Genomic DNA, 25704 nt, shown 5'->3' with positions numbered 1-25704 from the left:
GCACTTTTACCATGCGCTGTACGCCATAGTGCTAGCTGACTCAGATGTTCTGCTACATTGCAGATACTTCCCCATCTATGCTAGACTCAGCAGTGGCAGAACAAGTGGGGGCAGAGATCACGGTGGAGGAGGTCTGGGGAGCCATCAAAGAGCTGGCCAAAGGCAGAGTCTCCCAAAACAGATGGTCTTCTGATTACCCCAACGCTAGTGACAGATTTCCCTGAGGCAGGGCGCACTGCGTACTCCCACCCTCTTTGCGCGAGGCCCTTTTAGAGTTATTCCCAAAGAAAGGTAAAGACCCCTTATTGGGTGGACTCCTATCACCTGTTATCCATGCTCAATGCTGATTACAAAATTCTGAGCAAACTCCAGGCCACCATAGTCCTACCCAACATGAACAGATTAGTGCACCCTGATCAGACATGCTTTATCCTCACTGGCAGCATGCTGCAGAACATTCAGCAACTTATAAAGATCCTTGACAGGCGTCTTTGCCATCTGATGCCCTGGCTAGGTCAGTGGCTATACCTGAAGCGTTCGACTTCCTGCGGTGGGACTTATTTTATCCTGTTCTTCTGGGGATGGGGTTCGGAGATCCCTTTAAATGGGCCAAGCTTTTGTACTCCAAACGACGAACATGGGTCCGGACATGTTCAGTGATCTCCAAGGTGTGTGTTGTGGAGCGCGGTACCCGCCAAGGCTGTCCCCTCTCTTCGCTATTGTTCCCACTTGCACTGGAGCTGCTCGCACTGCCGGAACCACAGGGGAGGTGCTATCTGGGCCTGCAAGTGGAGGGGGACCACATGTATAGCTCCTTATATGCAGACAACCTGTGTGGTAACACTACTTATTTGGAGGCCGCAGGAGCGGAACTATTGATCTTTGGGCGATTTTCTGGTTTAGAAATAAACTGGCTCAAGATTGGCACCTTCTCCTCTGATCTAACTCTGAGGAGACCCGCCACACCTCTGCCATCCCGGAGCTACGCTGGGAGAGTGCAACTATTCACTGTGTGGGGGTGGACGTATATAGCACACTGGAGCTACTTTGTGAGGGTAATTTCACTAGGCCCTTTTCCGCAGCATGTAGCTCAATATTCTTTTGTAGCACCCTACTGATCTTTGTTCATGGACAGATAGCCATATCCAAGAGGATCCTGTTGCCGCATCTATTATCTCTTTGCTGCCCAACCAATTGAACTTCCCAGAGCTTACTTCCGGGAACTTGATAGTCTGCTCATCACGTTATATTGGGGAACTTCCAGAGGCAGGATGGTCCTTCGGAAATTGCACCTACCAGTGGATGAGAAGGGTTTGGCTGCACCAAATTTCGAATTATATTACTTGGCTGCCCAGCTGCAGTGGGTTGCCTACTGGATATCAGTGAACTGGAATGGGACATGCACTCGTGAGCACAGGATGCCCATGAGAATGCTACTGATTCGTATGATGATGTAACCAACTCTTGCCTCGACGAGGAGCAGAAAATCCTAATCTGCACAGCGTGATACAAATGGGCTAGGGCGCTACAGAGGACCCACTCCAGAACTCCGTACACTTGCGAACTTTCCTTGCTCATGGCTCAGTATTGCCAACTCCCCGGAGCCTGGCCCAGATTAGAGACATGGGCCAACTTGAATATTCATATTATGGGGGATCTCTTCACGGGAGATGAACTGAGCTCTTTCTCCTCCCTCAGAGAGACTTATGATATCCCAGCAGGGCATTTTCTATTACATGGAACTCTGACAGGTTGGATTCGCAACTGGTGGAAGATGGGCTCCTTGGAACCCCTGGAACATGATTGCCTCAGCTATCTTTTTCTCATCTCTGGAACTACCAAGGCGATTACCCTGCTGTACTGAGTTGTATTAAGGGGAGCACAGTTAGACCTCTCTCCCCGATATCATCAATGGTAAGTGGAACAGGGTCCTGTATACTGACTCTTCCTGTCCCCATAGTATCTTGGAATGGCAGGTTCAAGCTTATTCAGTTCTGTTACTTGCATTGTGCCTACCTTAAGCCCTGGCGACTCCACACTATGTTCCTTGGGGCATCGACTGACTGCCCTCACTGTTGAGCACTGGAAGCTGGGTGTTTCCATATGGTGTGGTTCTGCCCGATTAGGATTACCAGGATTAAATACACTCCACTTTGTGCCACATTTAGTGGTCTACTGAATGGATATGAGGGTGATTGGTACTACAGAGGGAATGGGTAAGGAATTTATGAAGTTTAGTTTCTCTTGCTTAATTCTTGAAGAGCTTACAATTTGAATTTTGATCATGTTGATGAGATGATTACCCCATATTGGTATCTGTAAATTATAGTGTAGAAAACTTAAATAAAAATATAAATGTAAAGATAGCAAAGTAAGGATTGAAGAAAGATTGCTGTGAATTGATATATTTCTGGGGCACTGTAATTGGCTAAGCTCCCAGATATTGCAGTCGAGAGGTGGGCTTTTTTTTAATTTATTTTTTTAATGAAACTGTTTTTCCTTTAAGAAACATTGAAAATGATACAACAGATCTCACAAAGTGTCCGACAAGATGCCAAATGTGCATGACCCCCCTCTCAAAAGGGGGAAAGCTTCTCCATACTTATGGGGAACAAAATTACAATGCAATTAAAGCTTTCAACACCTCCCTGCATATACCCCACATCATTGACTGCTAAAGGCACTTTCAGAAGAAAAGAATACACATTAGCCTGGACTATAAGAAAAAAAAAAAAAAGAACGTCAATAACATAAAAACTAACATCAACCCTTTGTGTCCTGTATTCCTGCCATGTATGTTATATAAATGGGGGTTGGGGGGTCCAGAAGACAAGGCGTGCAGAGGGCCCCAAGACACATCTCCCCCATTCCTCCCCTGAATTACCACACCTGGACTAAACCCTATTTGTGGAAAAGATGCAGCACCCTAAGACGTGGACTACAGGTAGTAAGCGGGACGCCCCTGGACAGAAACCTCACCAGGGGATCCCAAATGTGGTCAAAACTCCTTTGAGAATTATCCAGCTTGTCAGCTAAGTGCTCCATAGCAAGCCCACTCCAGAGTCTGGCATACCACAACGTCAATGGGGGCGAATCCTTTTTCTTCCAGTATGATGCAAGGACAGTCCTAGCTGCCCCCAATGCCAGCCAAAGGATAGAGCGATGACCCGGTGTTTGATGTTGCAGCTCAGGAGTACGCAGACCCAATAAAACATGGGCTGGTGAAGTAGGAATAGGGTATCCCAGAATCTCTTTTAGATGTGACAGAATTTTCTTCCAAAAGGGCTTAATAACGGGACAGTCCCCCCCCCATGTATGCCTGAAATCTCCCAACTTCCCAGAACCACGCCAACTTCTATCCAATGCCTGAGGAAAAAGTTTCTTAAGCTTCTCCGGTTAAAGATACCAGTTATAAAGAAGTTTCTAATGAGCTACCCTAGTCCCCATGGAATGGTTATTTTTGACTATATCCTGAAATAGTCGTGCCCAGAGTCCCTCCTCAACTGGGCCATCTAACGTCCGTTCCCAAAATGCCAAATGACAAGGATATACTGTTGTTGTGCTGATAATAATTTGTATAGTGTGGAAATGCTGCTCTGCTTTTGTCCCCCCCGTTGAACAAATCTCTCAATAGGAAGAAGCTCCCCGGTGGCCGCCGCTCCCATATGTGGTTGAGTAACCCAATGGAGTAACTGATTATAGTGGAAGTGCTCGGAGCTGGGAAGATGGAAATCCCTAAAACAGTTTTCGAAGGTGCGCACTTGATCCCCATGGAAGAGATCAGCAATCGTAAGACATCCCCCCTCCCTCCACCTATCAAAGGGTCCCGTTGTGACTCCAGGAGGGAAGTCTGCTTTATAATGAATTGGGGTATGTGGTGAGGGGAAGGTCGTGAGTCGGAGGGCACTTGTCACCCTGTCCCACACCTTAAGGGTAGTAGCCATGGGGGTGCTAAGATAAGCATTTTTCGGGCGATCACTCCTAGGTTTCCACAACACATCCCACAATGTCCACCCCGTCATCGCCCTATCCATATTCAACCACAGTTTATCTGACTCTTAAAGAGACCACTCCGTGATAACCCAGAGCTGTGCCGCTCTGTAATATAGTAAAAAATCTAGGGGAGAGCAAGCCCTCCCTTATCCCTGGGGCGTGTTAGCAATTTGTTAGAGAGCCGAGCTCTCATGTTCTGCCAGATAAACTGAGTACACAACTGGCGCAGTTAAGTAAAATAATCTTGGGGAATATCAATAGGTAGACTTTGGAACAAATATAACAGCCGCAGAAGAACCGTCCTCTTAATAGGATTAATGCGGCCTAGCCAAGAGTGCCACAGGAAGGACCATCTCTTTAAATCAGTACGCAATGTCTTAAGGAGGGGTGGAAAATTTGCCCTAACGAGGTCTGGTACCCTAGGACTGAGCCGAACTCCCAGGTTCAAGATGTCTTTTTTAGCCAGAGCAAATGGAGAAGCGGAGGCTACCACATGCCTGCTCAAAGAGACACAGCTCCCTCCAATACTGCCGAAGAGTTTGGCGAGGATTAGTGATAAAAAGTAGAATATCATCGGCAAACAGAGATCTTGTGTTGATTGGAGCCAAATTGAATGCCCTGAACACGCTGATCTGCCCGTATCCGGGCCGCTAGAGGTTCCACGCCTAGCGCAAAAAGCAACGGAGAAAGCGGGCAACCCTGCCTGGTCCACCTGGACAAGTCAAAAAATTTGGATATCACTCCATTGACACAAATCCGTGACCTGGCGCCCGAGTAGTTGCTCATTACCATAGCAATGAACTGGTCCCCAAACCCAAGGCGCCGAAGAGTTGCCACTAAAAAGGAACATTCCACCCGGTCGAAAGCCTTCTCCGCATCTAGCGTCAATAATATAGCTGGGACCTGCTTCTTCTCCACTTTTTCCATAAGAAGGATAACCCTTCTAACATTATCATGGGCTTGCCGGCCTTTAATAAAACCAGACTGACCCAAATGAACCAAATCCGGCAACACTCCTTCCAATCGCTGTGCCAATATTTTGGTATACAACTTGGCGTCAAGATTGAGTAGGGCAATGGGCCGATAGGATGCACATAACTGAGGATCCATTCCTTCTTTAGGAATAAGTGAGATCAGAGCTTCCCCCATAGTAGGGGAGAGTGTGCACTCAGATCGAATTAAATAGCGCAGTTAAGTGTGGGACAAGCTCAGCCCCAAAAGTCCTGTAGAAGTGCGCTGTGAAGCCGTCGGGCCCGGTGCCTTACGCAGAGAGAGGGAGTCAGTGGCCTCCCTTACTTCGTCTAGAGTGAATGGGGCCTCTAAGAGTTCATTCATTTCCCAGGCGACCTGGGGGAGCTGGACATGTCTTAAATAACTCTCCTGGGCAGCCACACTCGGGTTGCCCGAGATATACAGGCGGGTATAGAAGTTCCCGAACGCTCGCGCTTTCTTCTCTTCTGAATGGTATTCCCATGTGTCATCCCGTATTTGTGCAATATAACCCTTGGATTGCTTAACCTGTAGTTGCCTAGGTAAGCGGGAACCAGTTTGGTTCCTCCCATCATAGTGAGACCTCTGGAGCCGTAATAGGGCCATCTCTGCCCTATTCATATAAATAGACTGTAGTTTACCCTTTATGAAGGTTACCTTCCTCTGGCTCTGCCATGTGGGAGAAATCTTGTGTACCCCCTCAGCTTCCCGCAGTGCCTCCTCCAATCCCAATCGCTTTTCAGCCTTTAGCCAATACAATGACATATCTAAGGAGATACAAGTGCCCCGAATGACAGCTTTGAATGCATCACAAATGATAGGAAGAGGGGGATCCCCAGGGTTATTATTCTGAAAGAACTCCTTAATAGCTCTCTGCAGCTCATCTCTAGTAATAGTGTCTCTAGTTAGGACATGTGGGAAATACCAGCGCCCCCTCGTAGGGTGCGACATAGTCCACTCCAAACTCACCTCCACTGGTGCATGGTCAAAGATGACTATCGGGTGCATAGTGGCCGCCCGAAGAAGCTTCCGCAGAGGTAAACTCATGAAAATATAATAAATCTGAGAATAGGACCTATGAGAATGGGAGAAAAAGGTATAATCCTTTGCAGTAGGGTGGTAGGCACACCAAGCATCAAAAAGCCCCAACCTATGACATGCAATTTTAACAGATTTGGTAAAGCTTCTAGCAGGCGGTCTCTGAGGGTGTGTCGTATCCTGAGTGCCATCCCAAATCAGACTGAAATCTCCCATGAGCACTATCTCACCCTCTGCAAAGCACCCCAATACATCCAAAAAGTGCAAAAGAAACGGCGATTGGCCACTATTAGGTGCATAGAGGGTAGCTATCGTACAGACCCATCCACCCAAGGTTCCCTTGAACAACAAATACCTGCCCCCTTTATCTAATTGTGACCCAAAGAGCTGAAAATGCATCAATCTATGAAATATCAAGGCTACCCCACAGTGTTTTTTCCCAGGTGCCGAAAAACGGATAGTATTTATGCTGCAACCTATGGCGTCACCTTTCTTGAAATGTATTTCCTGCAATGCCACTATATCATACTGATGATCATCAAAGAATTTCCGTAATTGTGATCGCTTATTGGGCGAGTTCAACCCCTTAACGTTCCAGGTTAAAAAGTGTACCATTATACCAAAGAAGCTAGGGGATGCTTGCTTATGTGTATGTCTAACCGAACAAGTCCTCTTGAGACCAAAGTACCCCCTATCCCATCCCCACCCCCCTTCTCCCTCCCTTCCCCCACCCCCAGCCATTATGCCAAAAGGAATAGGGAGAAAAAACAATAAGCAAACAAAAAACTGAAGAACTCAAAACATAACATCAGAACGCCTACGAGTCTCTCACAAGGCAGCAGAAAACTCTGCAAAGTCTTCATGATCTAGAAGAGGTATCCATGCCCCCCTCTCTTCCCCCCCCCCCCCCGGAAGCTCACATGATGTCTGGAACAGAAGGAGCGACAAGAGAACCGTCCCAAGAATGTTTGGTCCACTAGCAAATTGCCAGCCCATCTGGTACCACCACGTTCCCCTCGGGGAATAGACCAGCACTGCCCCTCCCGTAAAGCAGATATCGTCTCCCCCCGGAGCCCCTTGCAAAGAGGATCACAAACTACTCCTAAGAGGCCCTCCTCCTCCATGGCAGTCTCCAACCCTCTCCTCCCGGAGACATAACAGAAGTTTCCCGGTGGCGCACCGCCTCCTGCCCCGCACTGCCATTATCTCTGCCTTTCTCCTGTAGACCCAACACTGCCGCCGCCTCTCCGCATTCCACAAAATGATACGGCTTGTTGTTAAGTCCAAAAGTGAAGCCAAATGGAAATGTCGACCTGTACCAAATATTCCGCGCATTCAGCTCATCCGTAATCACACAAAAGCGATGTCGTCGTTGCAGTGTTGGTGGAGCAATTTCCTGCCACAACCTACACTGAGCTCCTTGAAAAGACACCACGTCTTGACGTCTCGCCCTCTGGAATATGCGCTCTTTAACCTCAATTTTACCAGAACATCCTGTGGTCTCTTTAGTTCCAATGGTGGGACGAATCCCCACCCTGTGCACCCTTTTGATCTGCACCTCCGGATGGTAAGCGCCCAAAAGTTGTGAGAAGAGGCCCACCACAAACGCTTTCAAAACTGGGTCCTCGCTGCCCTCCTCCAGCCCCCACACTTTAATGTAGTCTCATCGAGACCGATTTTCCCAATCCTCGCATTTAAAAATCGATTGCTGGAGTTGCGATTTACGTTGCGAAACCTCCTGCTTCAACGGGCTTACTTGTTGTTTTATCTCTTGGACCTGAGTTTCAAGGTATAACTTGCGGGTCCCCACCGAGTCCACGTCTGCCTGGAGAGAGGTCAGGCGGCTAGTAATGTCAGATTGAAGCGCCTCCAGCGCTGACTTCAACTCCGCATTAAGCTCCTCTCACAATTCCACCTTAAAGGTGCGGAGGGAGGCCAATAGATAGTCCTTAGTGAGCGCCATGTTACCGGGTCTCTGCGACACAGGAGTCTCCCCTTTGGCCGGCGTGAAAAAATCAGAGACCTTAGTAGATTGTGGTTTCTTCCGAAGCATAAGTGCCTAGCAGCTCTCACTTGTTGTGCCTATGATAAACGTTGCTCCTTTGGTTATTTCCCAGCTAAAACTTGCTAGTACATAGCTCTCACTGTAAAAAAAAAAAAAAAAAAAAAAAAAAAAAAGAGCCAGTGAGAATCGCAAATCAGCTCCCAGAGTCGAGACCGGTGGATCAATCCTCCTATACGTGCTTATGGCTGGCCTGCTTCAGGAAAGTTCCATGGAGATGGACATCAGGTGCCATCTTGGGATCAGGCATCTAGGACAGGCATGCCCCAGTAAGAAAAGATTAGCTCCAACAATCAAGTTGCACGATCTGTCCGCCATGTTGGCTGGCAGCACCTCCTTTGGTCATTTTTTAATGAAAATTTGGGTCTGTAGTTTTCTTCAGGAAGGTCAGTAGATTCGGAAAAAGATGTAGGATTTAGGCCTTTTGTTTCAGGGCATTTCTTTGCTGCAAATGCACTTTCATGGAAAGACAGCAACTGGTCTGGAAAAAGCTACTTGTATTGGCAAAGTTCAGGCCTCTGTTGGTGAGTATCTTTTGGTATTTGGTTGAGAGTTCAGAAAGTTCAGAAAGAAAGTTGGCAGGGGCTGGTGGAGGAATAAGTATCAAGGTAAACCATATCTATTTGTATGACTGAACTACAGGCTCAGCCTCTACACCAGAACCTATGGAAGCACCTCCCCAGCAGAATTCATTGGACATGGGTCACGATCTATGTAAACAATCAGCAGACTTAGCCATGGATCCTCTGACTCTGTGAATTAAAAAAAAAAAAAAAATTGGTCATCTTCATGGGGACTCCCTCTGGAGGCCAGGGACTTCATTGTAAGAAAATAAAAAACAGATGTGTTTCACAGCTGGGTACCTGCATATACCCCAAATTACACAGGGACTGTAATGAGGAACATAATGAGAAGGTAATGTATTTTATTATGGCGATCTATTATCCAGATCCTTCCGTGGACAGGTTTATATAATTGGACAGTGTCTTGAGAGTAGCTGAGTGAAGCAATTCACATATGTGGCCACCATCTCAGTTCGATTCTGGTTGGTTGCTAAAAATCCAAAATATTCCGCTCTAGAGCATAGAGATATGTGGGATGAGATACACGCTGCTCTCCAATGACACAGTTGCCCTTAAAACAACAGTAGGACATGGTACAACATGATATGGAGGTTAGCCCCAAAAGGTAAATTATGCTTTAAAAGCCTCAGGTCATATTCAGTGCATTGCTGGCAGTGAAAGCCTGGGAAAAGAAGCAATTCAAATTTATGGGTGATTACAAATCCTTTGTTTTAAGTCCCCCTTTCCCTGGATTAGTAGAAGGGCTACTAATGGGGTGGTGCTGTAGATTAGCAGTATTCTGAATGAATATGCTTGATAGCAAGAGTGATTTTAGAGGGTCTCTCGTGTATATGTGTCGCCGTACTCTGTGAGCAGGTGAATGCACTGACTAGATCACTGGTTTGCTTTTCATAATTAGGAGGATAAATGTAAGCTGGGTGCATGCTCTGGTGACCCATCTAGGTGACAGTATTTTACATAGCCTAGTGTGGGTAATAAGTGGCAGATAACCGTTAGCAGTGGAAGGATGGTCTGAGGATCCTGTTCCCTGCCACTGGCCATACCACCTCATATCCTTTCCTTGTGTTGACAGAGAACCTCAGTACTGCAACCTTTATTCTACACAAGGGGATCGAGGGGTCTCAGTGGCTACTCTATCATATGGTCATATAGTAGCAGATAGTTAATTATTCTCCAGCTAGTGTTCAAGCAGTGAAGGGCCTTCTTAGACCTGTCAGCTCTTACTGTAGTTTACCCTGTCTTTTTGCTTCTGAACTTCTGTTTTTGATCCTGTGCTGAAGTTAGTTTTTGCTGCCTTTAGGACTCTGGGCACTTTACCAATGCTGACCAGTGCTAAAGTACAAGTGCTCTCTGTCTAAACCGTATTGGTGATTGGTTTATCCATAATTGGCATATTTGATGTACTAGTAAGACCCTAGTAAAATGCACTATGTGTGCCCAGGGCATGGAAATCAAATGCTATTAGTGGTTCCCCCAGCACTGATTGTGCCACCCAAATGAGTAGCCCTGCCAATATTTCTCAGACCTGCCACTCCATTGTCTCTGTGTGGTTTTTAAACTGCCATTTCGACCTGGCAAGTGCACCCACTTTCCAGGCCCAAACCTTCTCCTTTACTCTAAGCAAGTCACCCCTAAGGTAGGACCAAGGCAGCCCCATAGACAGAGTGCAGTGTTTTTAAAAGGTAGGACATGTACTGGTGTGGTTTACATGTCCTGATAGTGAAATACTACTAAATTTGGTTTTCACTATTGCAAGGACTGCCTCTCCCATAGGGTAACATGGGGTTTGCCTTGAAATATCTTTCAAGTGTAATTTCCCATTGGGAGAAGTTGGAGGTGTGGAGTTTGGAGTCCCTGAACTCACAATTTAAAAATAGATATTTTGGTAAAGTTGGTTTTAAAATTGTAAGTTTCAAAATGCCACTTTTAGAAAGTGAGCATTTTCTTGCTTAGCCATTCCGTGCCTAAACCTGTCTGTGGAATACACATCTGGGTATGGTTGACATTTAGACTGTTTGTGAATTCACTCTAGACTGTCACACAGAAGGAGCTGAGACGTGCCCTGCATATCTTGGTGGGTATTTCTGAGCTACAGTGATTGAAGGACCTGACACTTGGATCTGAATAGGGCTGTGCCTCTTTACACAAAGCAGTCTCCAACCCCCTGGAGTGTGTCTGGGGCCAGAGCAGGAAAGGCAGGGTCTTGTGCACTACAAAGGCAGAAATGGGTATAAGTACTGGATCTCTTACCCCACAAAGGTAGAACACTTCTGGATTGAGGACATTCTGCCAGGAAGAAGCCCTGGCTGCTGTAGGAGGGACTGCCGCTGTGCCTGTTACTTGCTGTGCTGGTCTGCTGCTTGCTGCTTCTGTCTTGGGGGTGAAATGACTGGACTTTGCTTTCTATATCCTTCTTCCAGAATTTCTCCAAGGGCTTGGACTGAGCTTGCCTCCTGTTAAGAGGTCTCAGGGCCATTAAAGACTTGATCTGCCAGCAACTGGGCTCTCTTGCTGAGAGTCCTGACTTGCCAAGTGTTGCAAAATCCAGTTCCTGGGCCTTTGGGAGTGAGTTCAAGTCCAATGAAGAAGAGATCAAGTACATCAACTCTAGAGTGACTTCGGAACCGGCCCTCTGTCCGACCCGCACCGCTGCTTTCACCAGAGCCATAGTCCCTGCGGAGTGCAACAACAGACGCCGCACACCTGGCACCACTGCACTGCCACCAAAGTCACACCACAGTGGGAGTCCTAAGAGCTGTGTCACCGACATCCGTGACAACTGACTCCGCAGCAGCATCAGTTGCCACGTGGTGTGATCGCGACACCGCAAGGTCGACAACTCATGTTTTGACCTGCTGGAAACATCGACCCTGCCTTGTTGTATTGATCCGATGCCTTTCCACCAACGCAGCATCACCTCCCCTACAACCATAAGGAACCAACACCTCGCCTTCACTGCCTAGCAGCAAGAAAGCAACGTTGCACCAGATCCAGTGACACTTCACCTTCCTGACTCTATGCAACGTCTTTGTTTACTCATTTTCCAAGGTACTGTACCTGGGGTCCAAGCAACTCTGTGACTGGCCCGCACTCCCTCGCTAGAGGCGTCAGACTCTAGGGAACGACTCCGTTAAGATGTCTTGATAGCCCCAGTTGGAGCTGTTGTGTTTTACAAGTGCTATAATAAGATTTAATATTTCATATCTTTGCTTGTGTATGTTGTATTTGTGTCATTTTTGTCTTGTATTACTCAGATAAATATTGGATATTGTTCTGAACTGGTGGGGTGTGTGTGTGTGTGTGTGTGTGTGTGTCTCTATGCACACTTTACAAGGGGGTGAGCAGGGCTTATCCTAGCTATGTCATTCCCTTTCCCTGACTAGAGTGGGGGGTCTCCACTTGGACAGGGTGCAAACCACTGCCAATTAGAGACCCCATTTATCACAGCTCCCAATACTAGAACCTTCCGGAGTTTGAGAGGAAGGTCAGCTACAAGGAGGGACAGCACCTAGTCATTTCAGTGGGGGCGAGCTCTGTCTGTTGGTCATGCATCTAGAAGCATAACTCTAAGTAGAGAATATTACACTGCTCATAAACTCACTACCACCATGTATTGGTAACTGCAATATGTTTTGTGACTCTTGCGTTCTGTAAAAAAAAAAAAAAAAAAGTAGAGGGAATTCATATAAGAGATTTGTGCAATTGCGTTCTGCAAATTGATGTCTTTTGCTTAGATGTGTAACAATTTTAGAGAACACATGCTAAATAACTTCGAATTTGCAAGCTGCACTAATCACCCTTAGTATGTATATTAATGTAAATCACAAACATTTTGAGTATTCTATCTATATTTACATTTTATCTAAAGTGACACTGAAAATATTAAATGCATTTTTAGTAAGAAGAACTTTGGATCACTTTAAACCTTATAAAAGGCAAAAACTCTATATTTAGAGCCTACTACGACTATGCGTCTGAATAACGATTGACCCATATTCTTCCACTCGCTAAATAATTTTTTTGTGCATAACTTCTGTTTCCTTTGTTTCTTTAGGAATATGACCGTATTGCAAAAGTCCTTCAGGAATACAAAAAGAAAAAGAATGTAAGTTTTGTAGGTTTATTTTTCTAAATTTCATATGGTCAAGTCACGCAAACCATGGAGTTCAAAAGCTTTTGTTAACGCTTGCCTTTGAAGAGCTTCAGACACACTGATATTTAATTCTTGAAACTTATTTACTTGTGTAAATTAACTTTCTATTTGTAGGCTTCTGAGATACATGTGTACACATATCATCTCATATCCTATGCCAAAAAGTGTTTAGCTTCTGTATAAAGAGAGCATTCTCTGTTCAAACCTTTTAATAAATTATAGGAAGAATTTAAAGATATATAGATTTTTTTTTCGTGAGGGTGTCTGTTTTATTTTGTATACCTATTACAAAGATTGACAACTGATCATTGCAGTCAAAGCTCATGTTGACTAGTATAGGCCTCCTTGTCTCAAAGACAAGTTCAACTATACAAAGTTAGTTACTCTTACCAGGGTTTTCTTTTCCAGTGCCTATAAACTTTGCAATAAATCACCCTGGCAACTCACTGTACATCCCTGATCTTGAGGGCCTTGTAATTCAGGTGTTGAGGAAGAATGGCTCACTACCCGCCAGTATACTCACAAATAATTAACATTTATTTGTTTGCTATTATTTTTGTAGGAAGCTGGCCTGGTGTGTGGTGGGTACCTAAGGTACTTACACTTTATACCAGGTCCAGGTATCTCCTCTTAGTGAAGTGTAGGCAGTGTCTAGAAGCCAGGCTCTCTAGTAGCGGTCGATGAGCATCCAAGGCTTATCTAGGAGACATGCAAAGCACATGCAAGACCACTGTAGTCACACAGCATTTATACACATGAAAGAAAACACTCAGTTGCACAAAAATAAAGGTACTTTATTTTTGGAACACAATACCACAAAGTACTAGAGTGGCAACTCTCCAATAGGGGGTAATACACTAGTAAACAGTAGTAGGCACAGAAAAGGTTAGAGAAGAGTGCAAATAGCAATAACCAATAGTGATCCTAGGGGGAGCCCAAACCATATACTAAAAAAATAGAATGCGAACACAGGACCCCCACCTAGGTAAGGGGAATGTTTAGAGGAGAGCTGGGAGTACTAGAAAACCACAGAGGTAAATAACACAGTACCACCCCAGCGACCAGGATTGCAGGAGTAAATCACTGGAATTTCCACAAACCACCCAAAAGGAAGGAAAAGAAGACACCCAGACAAGACTGCAAGAAACAAGCAGTGGATTCCTAGAGAAGACCTGTGGAGAGAGTACCATGTCCAAAGTAGCAGTGGAGTACAGGAGGAGTAGGATTTACTACCCACCCAGCTGTACTTACAGGAGTTGTTCGATGGTGAGGATGAACAGGTCAACACTGCAGCCCTGGAGCCGGAGAAGAGTTCCTGATGGATGCAGAAGATGTCCCACACTGGAGTGAAGACTGCAGATGGGTGTTGGTGCAGGATTTCCACCAACAAGCCTTGGCAAAGGCATATTCTCAGTTAGTGGAAAGGTGGAGCTGCCGGGGACGAACAAGGCCCAGGAGGACTCAACCCAGGAGGGGGAAGGTCAGAGGGGGCCCTCAGCGACAGAGAGCCCACAGGAGCTGAGACAGCACCCACAGGAGTTCCAAAGAACGGAGACACAGTGCTGGGGACTGGAGCTACATGTTGCCTGAAGATCCCTTGGAGGAGATGCAAACAAGCCTTGACAGCTGCACGAGACATGGTGCACAGGGGTGAGGTACTGTCCTGCGTGGGAAGGCAAGGGCTTACCTCCACCTAAGTTGGACTGCTGGCAGTGAGGACCAAAAGGACTACCCCGGATCACCACCCGTGATGCAGTATCCACGCAACTCAGGATGAGAGGAGATCCACGCAGCCAGTCATCGTTGCAGCAGGTGCCTGTTGATGCAGGGGAATGACTCCTTCACTCCAAGAGAGATTCCTTCTTTCTGCTAGTGCAGACTGAAGAGACACCGTCCTCAGTGGATGAACAGTCAGTGGAAATGCTGCAATTGCTGGCAGGAGCCCTGGAAACAATGTTGCAGAAGAGTTCTTCTTCCTGAAAGCAGCTTGTTGGGTCCTGTAGGTTCCAGTTGCAGTTCCGGAGGCCAGAAGTCAAGGTGGAGATTGCAGAGTCCTGCTGGAGTCTTGCAAGCGGAATCTGAGGAACCACCCAAGAGAGAGACCCTAAATAGCCCTGAAAGGGAGATTGGTCACCTAGCCCGGTAAGCACCTATCAGGAGGGGGCTCTGACGTCACCGGCCTGGCCACTCAGATGCTCCTAGAGTTCCCTGCCAACCTTGGAAACAAGATGGCAGAACCCAGGGACCTTCTGGAAGAGCCCTGAGCACCACCGATGGGGTGGTGATGGACAGGGGAGTGGTCACTCCTTTTTCATTGTCCAGTTTCACGCCAGAGCAGGGACTGGGGGTCGCTGAACCAGTGTGGACTGGTTTATGCAAGCATACCAGTGGCTTGGGGAGGCTACCCTCCCAAGCCAGTCACACCTATTGCCGACCTCCCTGTCCCAGTGGAAATCCTTTATTTTGCATTCCTGGGCTTGATCCGATCAAGCAGCAGGAGGGCATAAACATGTCTGAGAAGTGGCAGCAGCTTGGGCTGCCTGGAAAACCCTGTAAGACTGGTGGTAGCATTGTTGAGGGTCGTCTAAGGAGCCCCCAGAGTGCAGGGAATCATACTTCCAGTATTTGCAACAGTATTGGGGTATGATTCCGACATGTTTTATACCAAACATGCCTAGGTTTGGAGTTACCATTATGTAGCTGGACATAGGTAGTGACCTATGTCCAGTACACGCATAAAATGGTGTCCCTGCGCTCACAAAGTCCAGGAAAATGGGCCTAGAGTTTGTGGGGGCACCTCTGCTAGTGCAGGGGTGCCCTCACACACAGGTACCGGCACTCTGCCCTCTGGGCGGAGAGAGCCCACCCTAGGGATGATTTATAGTGACTTGTAGTGAAAATGGGTGCATGCGCCCATTTCACGCAGACTGCAATGGCAGGCCTGCAGAACCTTTTGCATGGGCTCCCTATGGGTGGCAGAAAAACTGCTGCAGCCCGTAGGGATCCCCTGGTTACCCCAATTACGTGGGTACCTAGGTACCATATACTAGGGACTTACATGGGGGGACCAGTATGCCAAAAGTCGGACAAAAAAGGTACAGTTAGCAAAAGTTACAGGAGAGAGCGTAACCACTGGGGTCCTGGTTAGCAGGATCCCAGTAGACACAGTCAAACACACTGACAACAGGCAGAAAATGGGGGGTAACCATGCCAAGAAAGAGGGCACTTTCCTACAGTTTTGTATAGCTTTGGCAAGGGTGTTTATTTCCAGTATAGAGATAGTGTAGATGTACACTTAGTGCATCAATGTGAACCTTCTTCAGACATCTGCAAATATACTTTCCAGTTGAAGTGCCTTACGTACCAATCCCCTTTTTTCTATATATTGTATGGCTTTCTACAATACCTCAAAATATGTCATACAAGTTGCAAGGTATCCCTGTCCCCTTACATTTTCCTATTAATGCTTTCTTCGCATCATCAAAGCTCTGGCATCCTCTCTTTATCGCTGGTGCAAAGCTGGACAGAAAAATATGGCGTGCTTACTCTCATATAGCATGCCCTGTTAAGAGCCGCTCTTAACTCGGCCTTTACCTTACTTTGTTAGTGGCTGAAGGTCAGCCTCTTTCGGAAACCACTACCCTATCTTCCTTAAAAAAGGAGTTTGCAAAGTGAGACTGCAAAAATAGTGCCATAAAGAAGCAGGCTCACAGCATTTTCATGAAAGGTAGGTATTAAGAACCGGGCACCTTCCTAAGAGAGGAAAACACACAAGCAAAAAAATAAAGAGTCAATATAAATGCAAAGAAAACTTGAACAACACAATTAGCAACTGGAACATGGCATAATGAGATCTGAGCAGAAACTACGACGTGTCAACGCACAGGAGTGCATAACGTGACAAAAACAGAAATTTTGAAGCATTGCAACACATCTCATTGCTGTCTACTCACCTTTGATAGAGGAGTCTGGCCACCTTTTCCTTCGTTCCCCCATAATTGCTGACTGCTGTCTTGGCTGTGGGTAACCCTGGAAACTTTGCACTGGGAAACTCCCATATTGAGTTGTCAGAAGTTCCTCCTCCACACATAGCAGTTTCTGTGATCTTCATCCGCCTGGTCCCTCTCTCCCACCTCTACTTGTACTGAGCTGGCATTATGGAGGATAGGGCGAGTGCAGCCTGGGAGGAGGTAGAGCATAAGAAACTACAAACATAAAAGTAGCAAATGATAACAGTGGCTAGAAGAAGGCAGAGAAATCAGTCCTCCACTTCAAATTTCGACCAAGAAGCAGTCCAGAAGTTAAGACCTCAGGTTTGGGGTTAAGAGCTACTGGTCACTAGTGGACAGCAGAAGGGCCTGAACCAGGGTGCAGTGCAATGCAACATTCACTGAGTTCATTGAATGCAGCAAATAAGCGTACCCTGTCAGGAGATAGCATGATTTGTGTTCATACGGATTCCAGAAGGGCAACAAGCTAGTCCTATAAGTAACATGCTTGCTTTTGATTGAAAATTATCCATTTGTTTTTGGTAAGGCCCATCTTTAGAAAACGTTTGCCTTTATGTTTTGTCTGCCTACCTTTTCTTAACGATCTCTCTATTTGTGCTGTTTGTTTGATTGGTTGTGTGTTTCTGGCTAGGTATTTATATATCATAGGTTATGTGGATTTTGATCACCCCGCTATCATTATGTACTTACTTGTTTTCCCTATTTGTTTCTTTTTAGGGGCGAGCGCAAAGCACTGCGTCCCTCTTCTAATCTCTCTTTAGGGGGATTTTAACCATGCCCATGTTACGTCAGTCACTTTCATTGGCTTGTTGGCTTGCCTTTTAAAATCCGCTTGCTTTCATTTGTGAAAGGCATGCATAAGTCATGCTTTTCTGGGGTTTAGCCCTCCTCGAGAGCACCAGTAAACTACTGGAAACATACAAGGCTCCATGTTTTCCTGTTAGGAGTTTACAATGCTAATTAATAGCTCTAACTTGACGTAATGCAAGACCTGTTGCATTGCAAATGCCTGATTTCTTTGGGAATTATAGAAATACATGATGGTGACTCTCAAAGCCCACTGTTGCTGTTGGTTTACAGTCTTTGTTATTACTTTCAAGCACCTCATTTGTTCTATACAGTAAGATTGGACAAAAAACTAAGTGCTTTCTTTAAACACTTACTATTCCACTACATAGGTCTTGTCACTTCATTTCATAACGTTTTGTCCACATAAGCTATCCCGATACCCAGTTTGTTGGTTTCCCTAGAGAAGACCAAGAAATTAACCACAATAAAGTTAAAATTTGGTAATAAAAATAGGCCGATCTGCCCATATTCCCCCCACAGAGCGAAACTTGCCTAAAGGGGCGCTTCCCTTATGTAAAAAAAGTTAAATAAAAATAATCCTTGGTGTCTATGGGTTTCTGCCTCCCTTGGTGGCAGATGAGCCTAACTAAAAATAGGCCGATCTGCCCCCAACGGTGGCAGAAATGGCCTAAATTATAATGCCCTCCCAGGGAATGATCCATGCCAAAGGGGCCGCTCCCCTTATTTTATTGGGGTGGGGGGGCTCCTTGGTGTCTAGTGGGCATTCCGGCAGCATGATTGTTATGCGCTCGTGTTGCAGAAATTCTCAAAGAGACATGAAAGGAAAAGCCTTTCCTTTCATGCCTCTCGGACTTCCCCTTCCCCGAGGAGAAACTGAAGCACTGGAAGCATGGCTTCCAGCGCGTCAGGGGTGACCTCTGATGAAGTCAGCGCAATGTGTGCTAATGTCATTACATGTCCCCGGGGTTGGCAGCGGAAGCGCTTCCGCTGCCATCCCTGCTTGGTGGGGGATTTGGTGGGTGGTGCTTTGGTGGACCCCGGGAAGAGCGCTAGCAATAAAAAAAAAAAACTCCCCTCTCCCCCACCCCGCAGCGGGTCACAGACAGGACTAGCGCTCCCTTCGGGGGTCACAGCCAGGATATAACTGTTACGTCACAGGACAGAACCATTATGTCCACGACATAGAAGGGATTTTCAGACAAAGGCATCACTCAACAATGTTGATGTCCTCTATGTTTGCTGATCTTTGTCTGTTTACCTACATAACAGCATTTTGAACATTCTGCCATTTATTGACTTCTGCAGCATTAATTTATTTTATAGAGTTGGGATAGTGCTTTCAGCTGACCTGACATCACTCACCTGTGTGAGCATGTGGTGCCAGTGTTCATGTATGTGACCCGGATCTGTTGCCTCTAGCAGAGGGAAGTACAGTGCTGTGTTCTCACTGCACACCACAGGAATCCTGCTGGTCACCTCCTCGACCAGCTATTGATGCTGTACTGCATACATCCAGTAAGGCTCTCGTGTTAGGCTTGTAATAAGCTACATTTATCCCAAAGTCCACTTGAGAGCACAAGATGGGTGCCAACAGATGAATGTTGGATGCTGGTAGGAGAGATTTAGCTACACTCGGTCTCATGAATGTATTTCTACATAAGATTATTTAAGATGCTTCCTGAATAAGAGATAGTCATCAGCAAAGGTGTTATCTGGTAGGGCATTGCCTACAAACGAAACCTAATGTTCACTGATCCTTTTCTTCTTGAATCTCTTCTTAAAGAAGTGACTCCTTAACAAGGAACAGTCAGTTGTTGGATCAATAATTAATGGATGTAGGAAGTTGGCTCTGTATACACTATCTCAAAGTGAGAGATAGTGTGCACAGAGTCCAAGGGTTCCCCTTAGAGGTTGATAGTGGCAAAATTAGAAAATACTAATGCTCTATTTTGTGGTAGTGTGGTCGACCAGTAGGCTTATCAGAGGGTAGTGTTAAGCTTTTGTTGTACACACACAGGCAATAAATGAGGAACACACACTGAAAGACTTAACTCCAGGCCAATAGGTTTTATATAGAAAAATATATTTTCTTAATTTATTTTAGAACCACAAGATTCATGATTTTAGGTAAGTACATACAATGCAAGGTATTTCACACAGGTAAATATAGAACTTTGATTTAAAACAGTAGTACACACAGTTTTGGTTAAAATGGCAATAAGCTATTTTAAAAGTGGACACTGCAAAAATCAACAGTGCTTGGGGGAGGTAAGTTTGGTTAGTTTTTGCAGGTAAGTAAAGCACTTACACAGTCAGTGTCCTGGGCATAGGCAGCCCACCGCTGGGGGTTCAAGGGCCCAAAACACATAGGCGCCTATGAAGATCAGGGGTGCTCCGGTTCCAGTCTGCTAGCAGGTAAGTAAGTGCTTGTGTCCTCGGGGAGCAGACCAGGAGGGTTTTGTAGAGCACTGGGGGGGACACACACAGGCACACAAAACACACCCTCTGTGGCACAGGGGCGGTCAGGTACAGTGTACAAAGTAGGCATCAGGTCTGCCATAGTTAGCAATGGACGAACCTGGGGGTCACTTAAGCGATGCAGGCAGGGCACAGGGCAGCTTCACGGGCCAGCCACTGACTGGGCTAGGATGAGGGCCGCCTGATGGTCACTCCTGCACTGGTAGGTGGTTCCTCTCGGTCCTGGGAGCTGCGGTTGCAGTGCTTGGTCCAGGCGTCAGGTTCCTTTGTTACCAGGCACTCGCGGTCAGGGGGAGCCTCTGGATCCTCTATGCAAGTGTCACCGTGGGGGTGCAGAGGGGTCGACTCAGGGTGTCCACGTCGTTGGAGTCCCCTGGGAGTCCTCTCTGCGGTGTTGGTTGTCCTTGAAGTTGTTTCAAAGTTGCAAGTTTGTTGCAGTTTCTGAACAGTGCCGCTGTTCTCGGGAGGTTCTTGGTCCTTTAGGTGCAGAGCAGTCCTCTGAGGCTTCAGAGGTCGCTGGTCCCGCTGGATGCGTCGCTGTGTAGGTTCTTTGAGTCAGGCTGGTAGGGCTGGGGCCAAGTCAGTTGTTGTCTCAGTCATCTCTGCGGGGCTTTCAGGTCAGCAGTCCTTCTTTCTTCAGGTTGCAGGATTCTGATTTCCTGGGTTCAGGGTCGCCTCTAAATACTAAATGTAGGGGTGTGTTTAGGTCAGGGTGGCAGTAGCCAATGGCTGCTGTCCTTGAGGGTGGCTACACCCTCCTTGTGCCTCCTCCCAGAGGGCAGTGGGGCACATCCCTATTCCTATTGGGAGAATCCTCCAAAACCAAGATGGAGGATTTCTAAAGGCAGGGGTCACCTCTGCTCAGGGCCCCTTAGGGGCTGTCCTGACTGGTAGGTAACTCCTCGTTTTTCTCATTATCTCCTCCGTGCTTGCCACCAAAAGTGGGGGCTGTGTCCAGAGGGGCAGGTATCTCCACTAACTGGGATTCCCTGTGGTGCTGTAACAACAGGCAGGTGTTAGTTCCTGCAGGGGGAGGTGTGAAGCACCTCCACCCAGTGCAGGCTTTGTTCCTGGCCACAGAGTGACAAAGGCACTCACCCCATGTGGCCAGAAACTCATCTGGTTGTGGCAGGCTGGCAGAAACTAGTCAGTCTAGCACTAGGAGTCGGACTGGTATTCAGGGGGCATCTCTAAGATGCCCTCTGTGTGTATTTTCCAATAAATCCCACACTGACATCAGTGTGGAGGATTTATTGTGCTGAGAAGTTTGATACCAAACTTCCCAGATTTCAGTGTAGCCATTATGGAACTGTGGAGTTCGTAATTGACAGACTCCCAGGCCATATACTCTTTATTGCTACCCTGCACTTACAATGTCTAAGATTCAGCTTAGACACTGTAGGGGCAAAGTGCTCAATCAACTATGCCCTCACTTGTTAGGGCTGCTAGAGGGGTGACTTACCTATGCCACAGGCAGTGGGTTGAGGGCATGGCACTCTGAGGGGAGTGCCATGTAGACTTAGTAATTTTCCCCCCACCAGCACACACAAGCTCTGAGGCAGTGTGCAGGTGCTGAGTGAGGGGTCCCCGGGGTGGCATAATACATGCTGCAGCCCTTAGAGACCTTCACCAGCCACAGGGCCCTTGGTACCAGGGGTACCATTTACAAGGGACTTATCTGTATGCCAGGGCTGTGCCAATTGTGGGAACAAAGGTACAGTTTAGGGAAAGAACATTGGTGCTGAGGCCTGGTTAGCAGGGTCCTAGCACACATTCAGTCATAACCAATGTTCCCTGTAAGGTGCGCGTCACTGCCTGCATCAAGCGAGAGAGTGGGTTTCACTTTCGTTGTGCAGTGATTTCTCCTGCACCTCCTTTCGTTGTCCTGCTCTGCCGCGAACAGAGTGACCGTGTTTTTGCTCTGTTTCTTTTTTTAAAATGCAGCGCTGCATTTAAAAAAAAGAAACAGCGTGAAAACACGGTCACTCTGTTCGCGGCAGAGCAGGACAACAAACGGAGGTGCAGGAGAAATCACTGCACAACGAGAGTGGCCCGTACCTGATTTCTTTTGGGACTCTCGTTGTGCAGTGATTTCTCCTGCTCCTCCGTTCTTGGTAAAATAGTACCATTATGATACTGTCTGCTATTTAGTCAAACCTTGCCAAAAAATAGCTGTTGCTGTGCTGCCTGGCATGGACAATCTGGGATGAGTGAGGAGCAACATAGAGCTTGGGGGTGGAGAGCAGCACACTGGGGAGAGATCAAGAAATCACTTGCTGCATACTGTTGTGTTTTTCGTTATCTTCCACAATATTAACATCTAAGAAGTACTCCCCACCATTCAAGAGGTTTAATACCACAGTTTAACACAAGTTCATTACTGAATTGCAATCAAGTAAACGTTGTTCAAGGTTTTACTATATTATGGTCGTAATGCAAGAGGATTTTAATCTCACAGAATAATCCAGGAGGGAAAAAGCCTGTGAAGTGAAACAGGAAAGGACGGAGGGATGAAAGAGAAGTGAATTGGAGGTATGGGAGAGAGGCAGAAGGCTAAAAGAATAGAACTGCAGGTCACAAGAACAACCTGCAAAACACAACCCCCCAAATCCCTATTTTTTTCCCATATGGCCCTGGTGGCCTAAAGCGCCCAGACCCTTGAGGGTATATGCATGGTACAAATTTTCAGTCTGTGACTATCAGTTGCTGCTATAAGTGTCAAAACTGTCCCCCAAATACTCTAAAAATAATGACACTACTTCTACCTGGATGACGACATAAAATATCCCATCTTTCATCATCTTCAAATGGGGAGCAAACCACAGGGATACCAAAACATATAGGTCTTCCAAACGTTGCATACCAGCTGAATTTCATAATATGAATACAGAGTCCCAGAGGGCAGTCTGTATACCCTTACCACCAAGGCACCTTTTTCATGGCACAACAAGGTGTTCTGAGGTGATTGCAGGGAACCTCAATCGCTGTATGTGGGCCATTCACCAAATATTGTCCAAAGATTCAACGTTACTGGTAAGTGCCAGTATCACTTCAATCACTCTGCCCCACTTTATGGGAAGAGCACTTGTTGTTGCACTATCAAGGATGCCTCCCGGTATGTCACCAACTCCTGAGGTATAGGCTGACGGGACTGGCCTCAGGCACAGGTTCAGCCCGTGTACTGTGGGGGTGCAGGAGACATCTTCAACACAACTCAGGGGCAGCTGTGCAGCAGGTATCGTGGAAAATCATTGTTAGCTCCTCTCACTGACTGGGCGGACACATTTAGCTCCAATTCAAACTGCCTTGCCACTTTGTCTACATGCTAAATCTTTTAGAGCATGCCTCTTGCTCTCTTCAGGTATTCACCACGTTGTTTTATTCCTGTTGCTTGTAGCAACCACAGCAATAACACTTATGCACAGCACACAACCCTGCCCTGGAAAAAATAAGTTCTGGCTGGTGGATTTCCAGCCTAAAGGTCTGCCCTTTAATATGCAGTTTTAAACGTTGCTCCCTACTGGCTCCTGCCATCACCTGAGAGCAGCTCTGCTCGGTAGGCACACCAATGAAGCATGCCATTCATATCCACCAGACCTCGATCCAACCAGAGTACTGCATGCCTTTCACCACCAGAAGACAACCAATACCAATGTATTTTCAGTGGAACATGCATAGTCCTAGCATGGATCACAGTTCATATACACAAGTCTCTGCCACTTAAGAACCCCCTAAAGCATAGCATCCAGCCTGGGCACCTGCATACGGACCAGCCACCTGGGACCAATCATATATCCACCCAACCACAGGGCACTTTCTCTGACTCTCACTCAGTGGTATGTACCTATTTGATCAAATGGATTTGGGAAGAACAATTATTTTTAAAGGGGCTCTACATGATCCATTTCCCAATAGACTGACCTCCCTGTTGCTTAAAGCCACTGTAGCATGAACTTAGAGGGATGGAGGGGTTTATGGGTGTTACTCAAATCTGCAAAATGGGACCAGTTTTACAAGAGCTCATGTCCAACCCAGGCATCATGGTATGCAGAAATGCATCCTGGGAGTAGCTGAGTGGAACAGGTCACAGATGTGGTCTCCTTTTTGCTTAAATTGGGGATGTTTATCTAGCCATGAGAGCAGGTAGGTAGTGCTGCTACATGGCACCCAGCCTAGTCATGCCACCTTATAGAAACAGTTTTGCATAATGGTTCTGTGTATCTGCACCATCCTGTTATGCATAGAAAAGCTGTACAGATACTAGGAACCATGGGGAAGGACTCCATATTTTCCATCACCATCCGATCGGGCAAAATCCTTACTTATTGTTAGCGTTTAAAATAAATGTGTAAGGCTGTTTCTACTACAGAATCTGGTTGCAGAAAAAGACTGATATGGAAAAGTGAGAATATCTTAGACAGAAATTTCAGGTTGGTTGTGAGAACCAGTAGTCCTTGTGGACCAGAAAGACAAGTTTCTGAATTGTCAGAGCTTGGAGCTTAATACTACGCCTGAGCGAAGTTGCCAATTACCTTTCTTGACAAACTGCATATGGAGCCGTGTGTGGGCTGTTTTGAAATTCAACACAGTGTGGGCTGTGTTGAGATTCCACACAGGATCAGGTGGCATTCTCACTCACTTTTTTAAGACTTACCATGAAGTCCTTAGCCACAGGCATTTTGGAGAGGACCAAATGTTCCAACTACCACTAAGAGGAGTCTACCCTTTTGTAAGTGTCAAATGTAGCAAAGCATATCTGTACAAGTCCTTAAAGGCATCTATTTGCTTTCAGATACAGTATGGACAAATATCTTTCACGTGGACACATAGCATGCACAAGTGGTGGAGTGTGCATGCCCCACACAGGATAAGCATGGCCCCCCCCATTGAAGTGGGCCCACTAAAAGGAAGGTCATAGATACTTACCCCATCTTCATCACCACGTAAGGGAGTGGAGAGAAATTTGCCAGGAAAAATTTACTTAGGCTTTTCCTTCTCTCTATCAACTGTGTGTTGCCAATAAGTACCTGGAGGTAAAGTCTGAGCATTTTGCGTTTGTGGAGGAGACAAAGAGTTTGATGATCTGGGTGTCCGACCAATGGAAGTATTTGTGTAGGACTTGTGAGTGGAGTTCCCACTTGTAGACTTGTTGATATGTCCTGTTGAGCAAGTTTGATGATTTGCTGTTGGCGCTCGGCAAGTTCTGATGAAGAGGTAGATCATGTTGCGGCTTGCCCAAGGATCTTCTAAATGACGGCAGACAGCTATGGGAGTGGGTCCCACCCCTGATTCTGAATGTGACACATGGCAAGCACATGGTTCATCTTTGAGGTTTGTTTTCTCTGGATGTGCTTGAGAAAAGCTTTGAGTGCTAGATGGACTACAAAGAGTTAGAAGTAGTTGATGTGCCTGCATATATAATGAGGGATCCAGGTGCCATGGGCAGTGATGTGACTAAGGTGCACTTCCCACCCTACGAGTGAGACGTCGGTGTAGGAGGCTGGCCCTCCATGTAGTGTGCAAAACCAGGCATACTGTACAAAGGGTCCGGGCAACTACACGTTGGTTTACAGAGGTAAAAACTTG

General features: G+C 46.5%; 1 protein-coding gene across 1 annotated transcript in view; it reads left to right on the top strand.

Moving 5' to 3' along the window:
* The window catches only part of MARVELD2 (MARVEL domain containing 2), a 199243-nt gene that overhangs the window by 160530 nt on the left and 13009 nt on the right, over positions 1–25704 (top strand). Inside the window, exon 6 of the mRNA XM_069224393.1 lies at positions 12722–12772. Coding sequence (XP_069080494.1) covers positions 12722–12772 — 51 coding nt within the window. The remainder of the gene's footprint in view (positions 1–12721; positions 12773–25704) is intronic.

This window comes from Pleurodeles waltl, chromosome 1_1, assembly GCF_031143425.1.
Source record: "Pleurodeles waltl isolate 20211129_DDA chromosome 1_1, aPleWal1.hap1.20221129, whole genome shotgun sequence".
Taxonomy (NCBI): Eukaryota; Metazoa; Chordata; class Amphibia; order Caudata; family Salamandridae; genus Pleurodeles; species Pleurodeles waltl.
The sequence above is the reverse complement of the archived record's forward strand: the minus strand, read 5'-3'. Positions and strand labels throughout refer to the sequence as shown.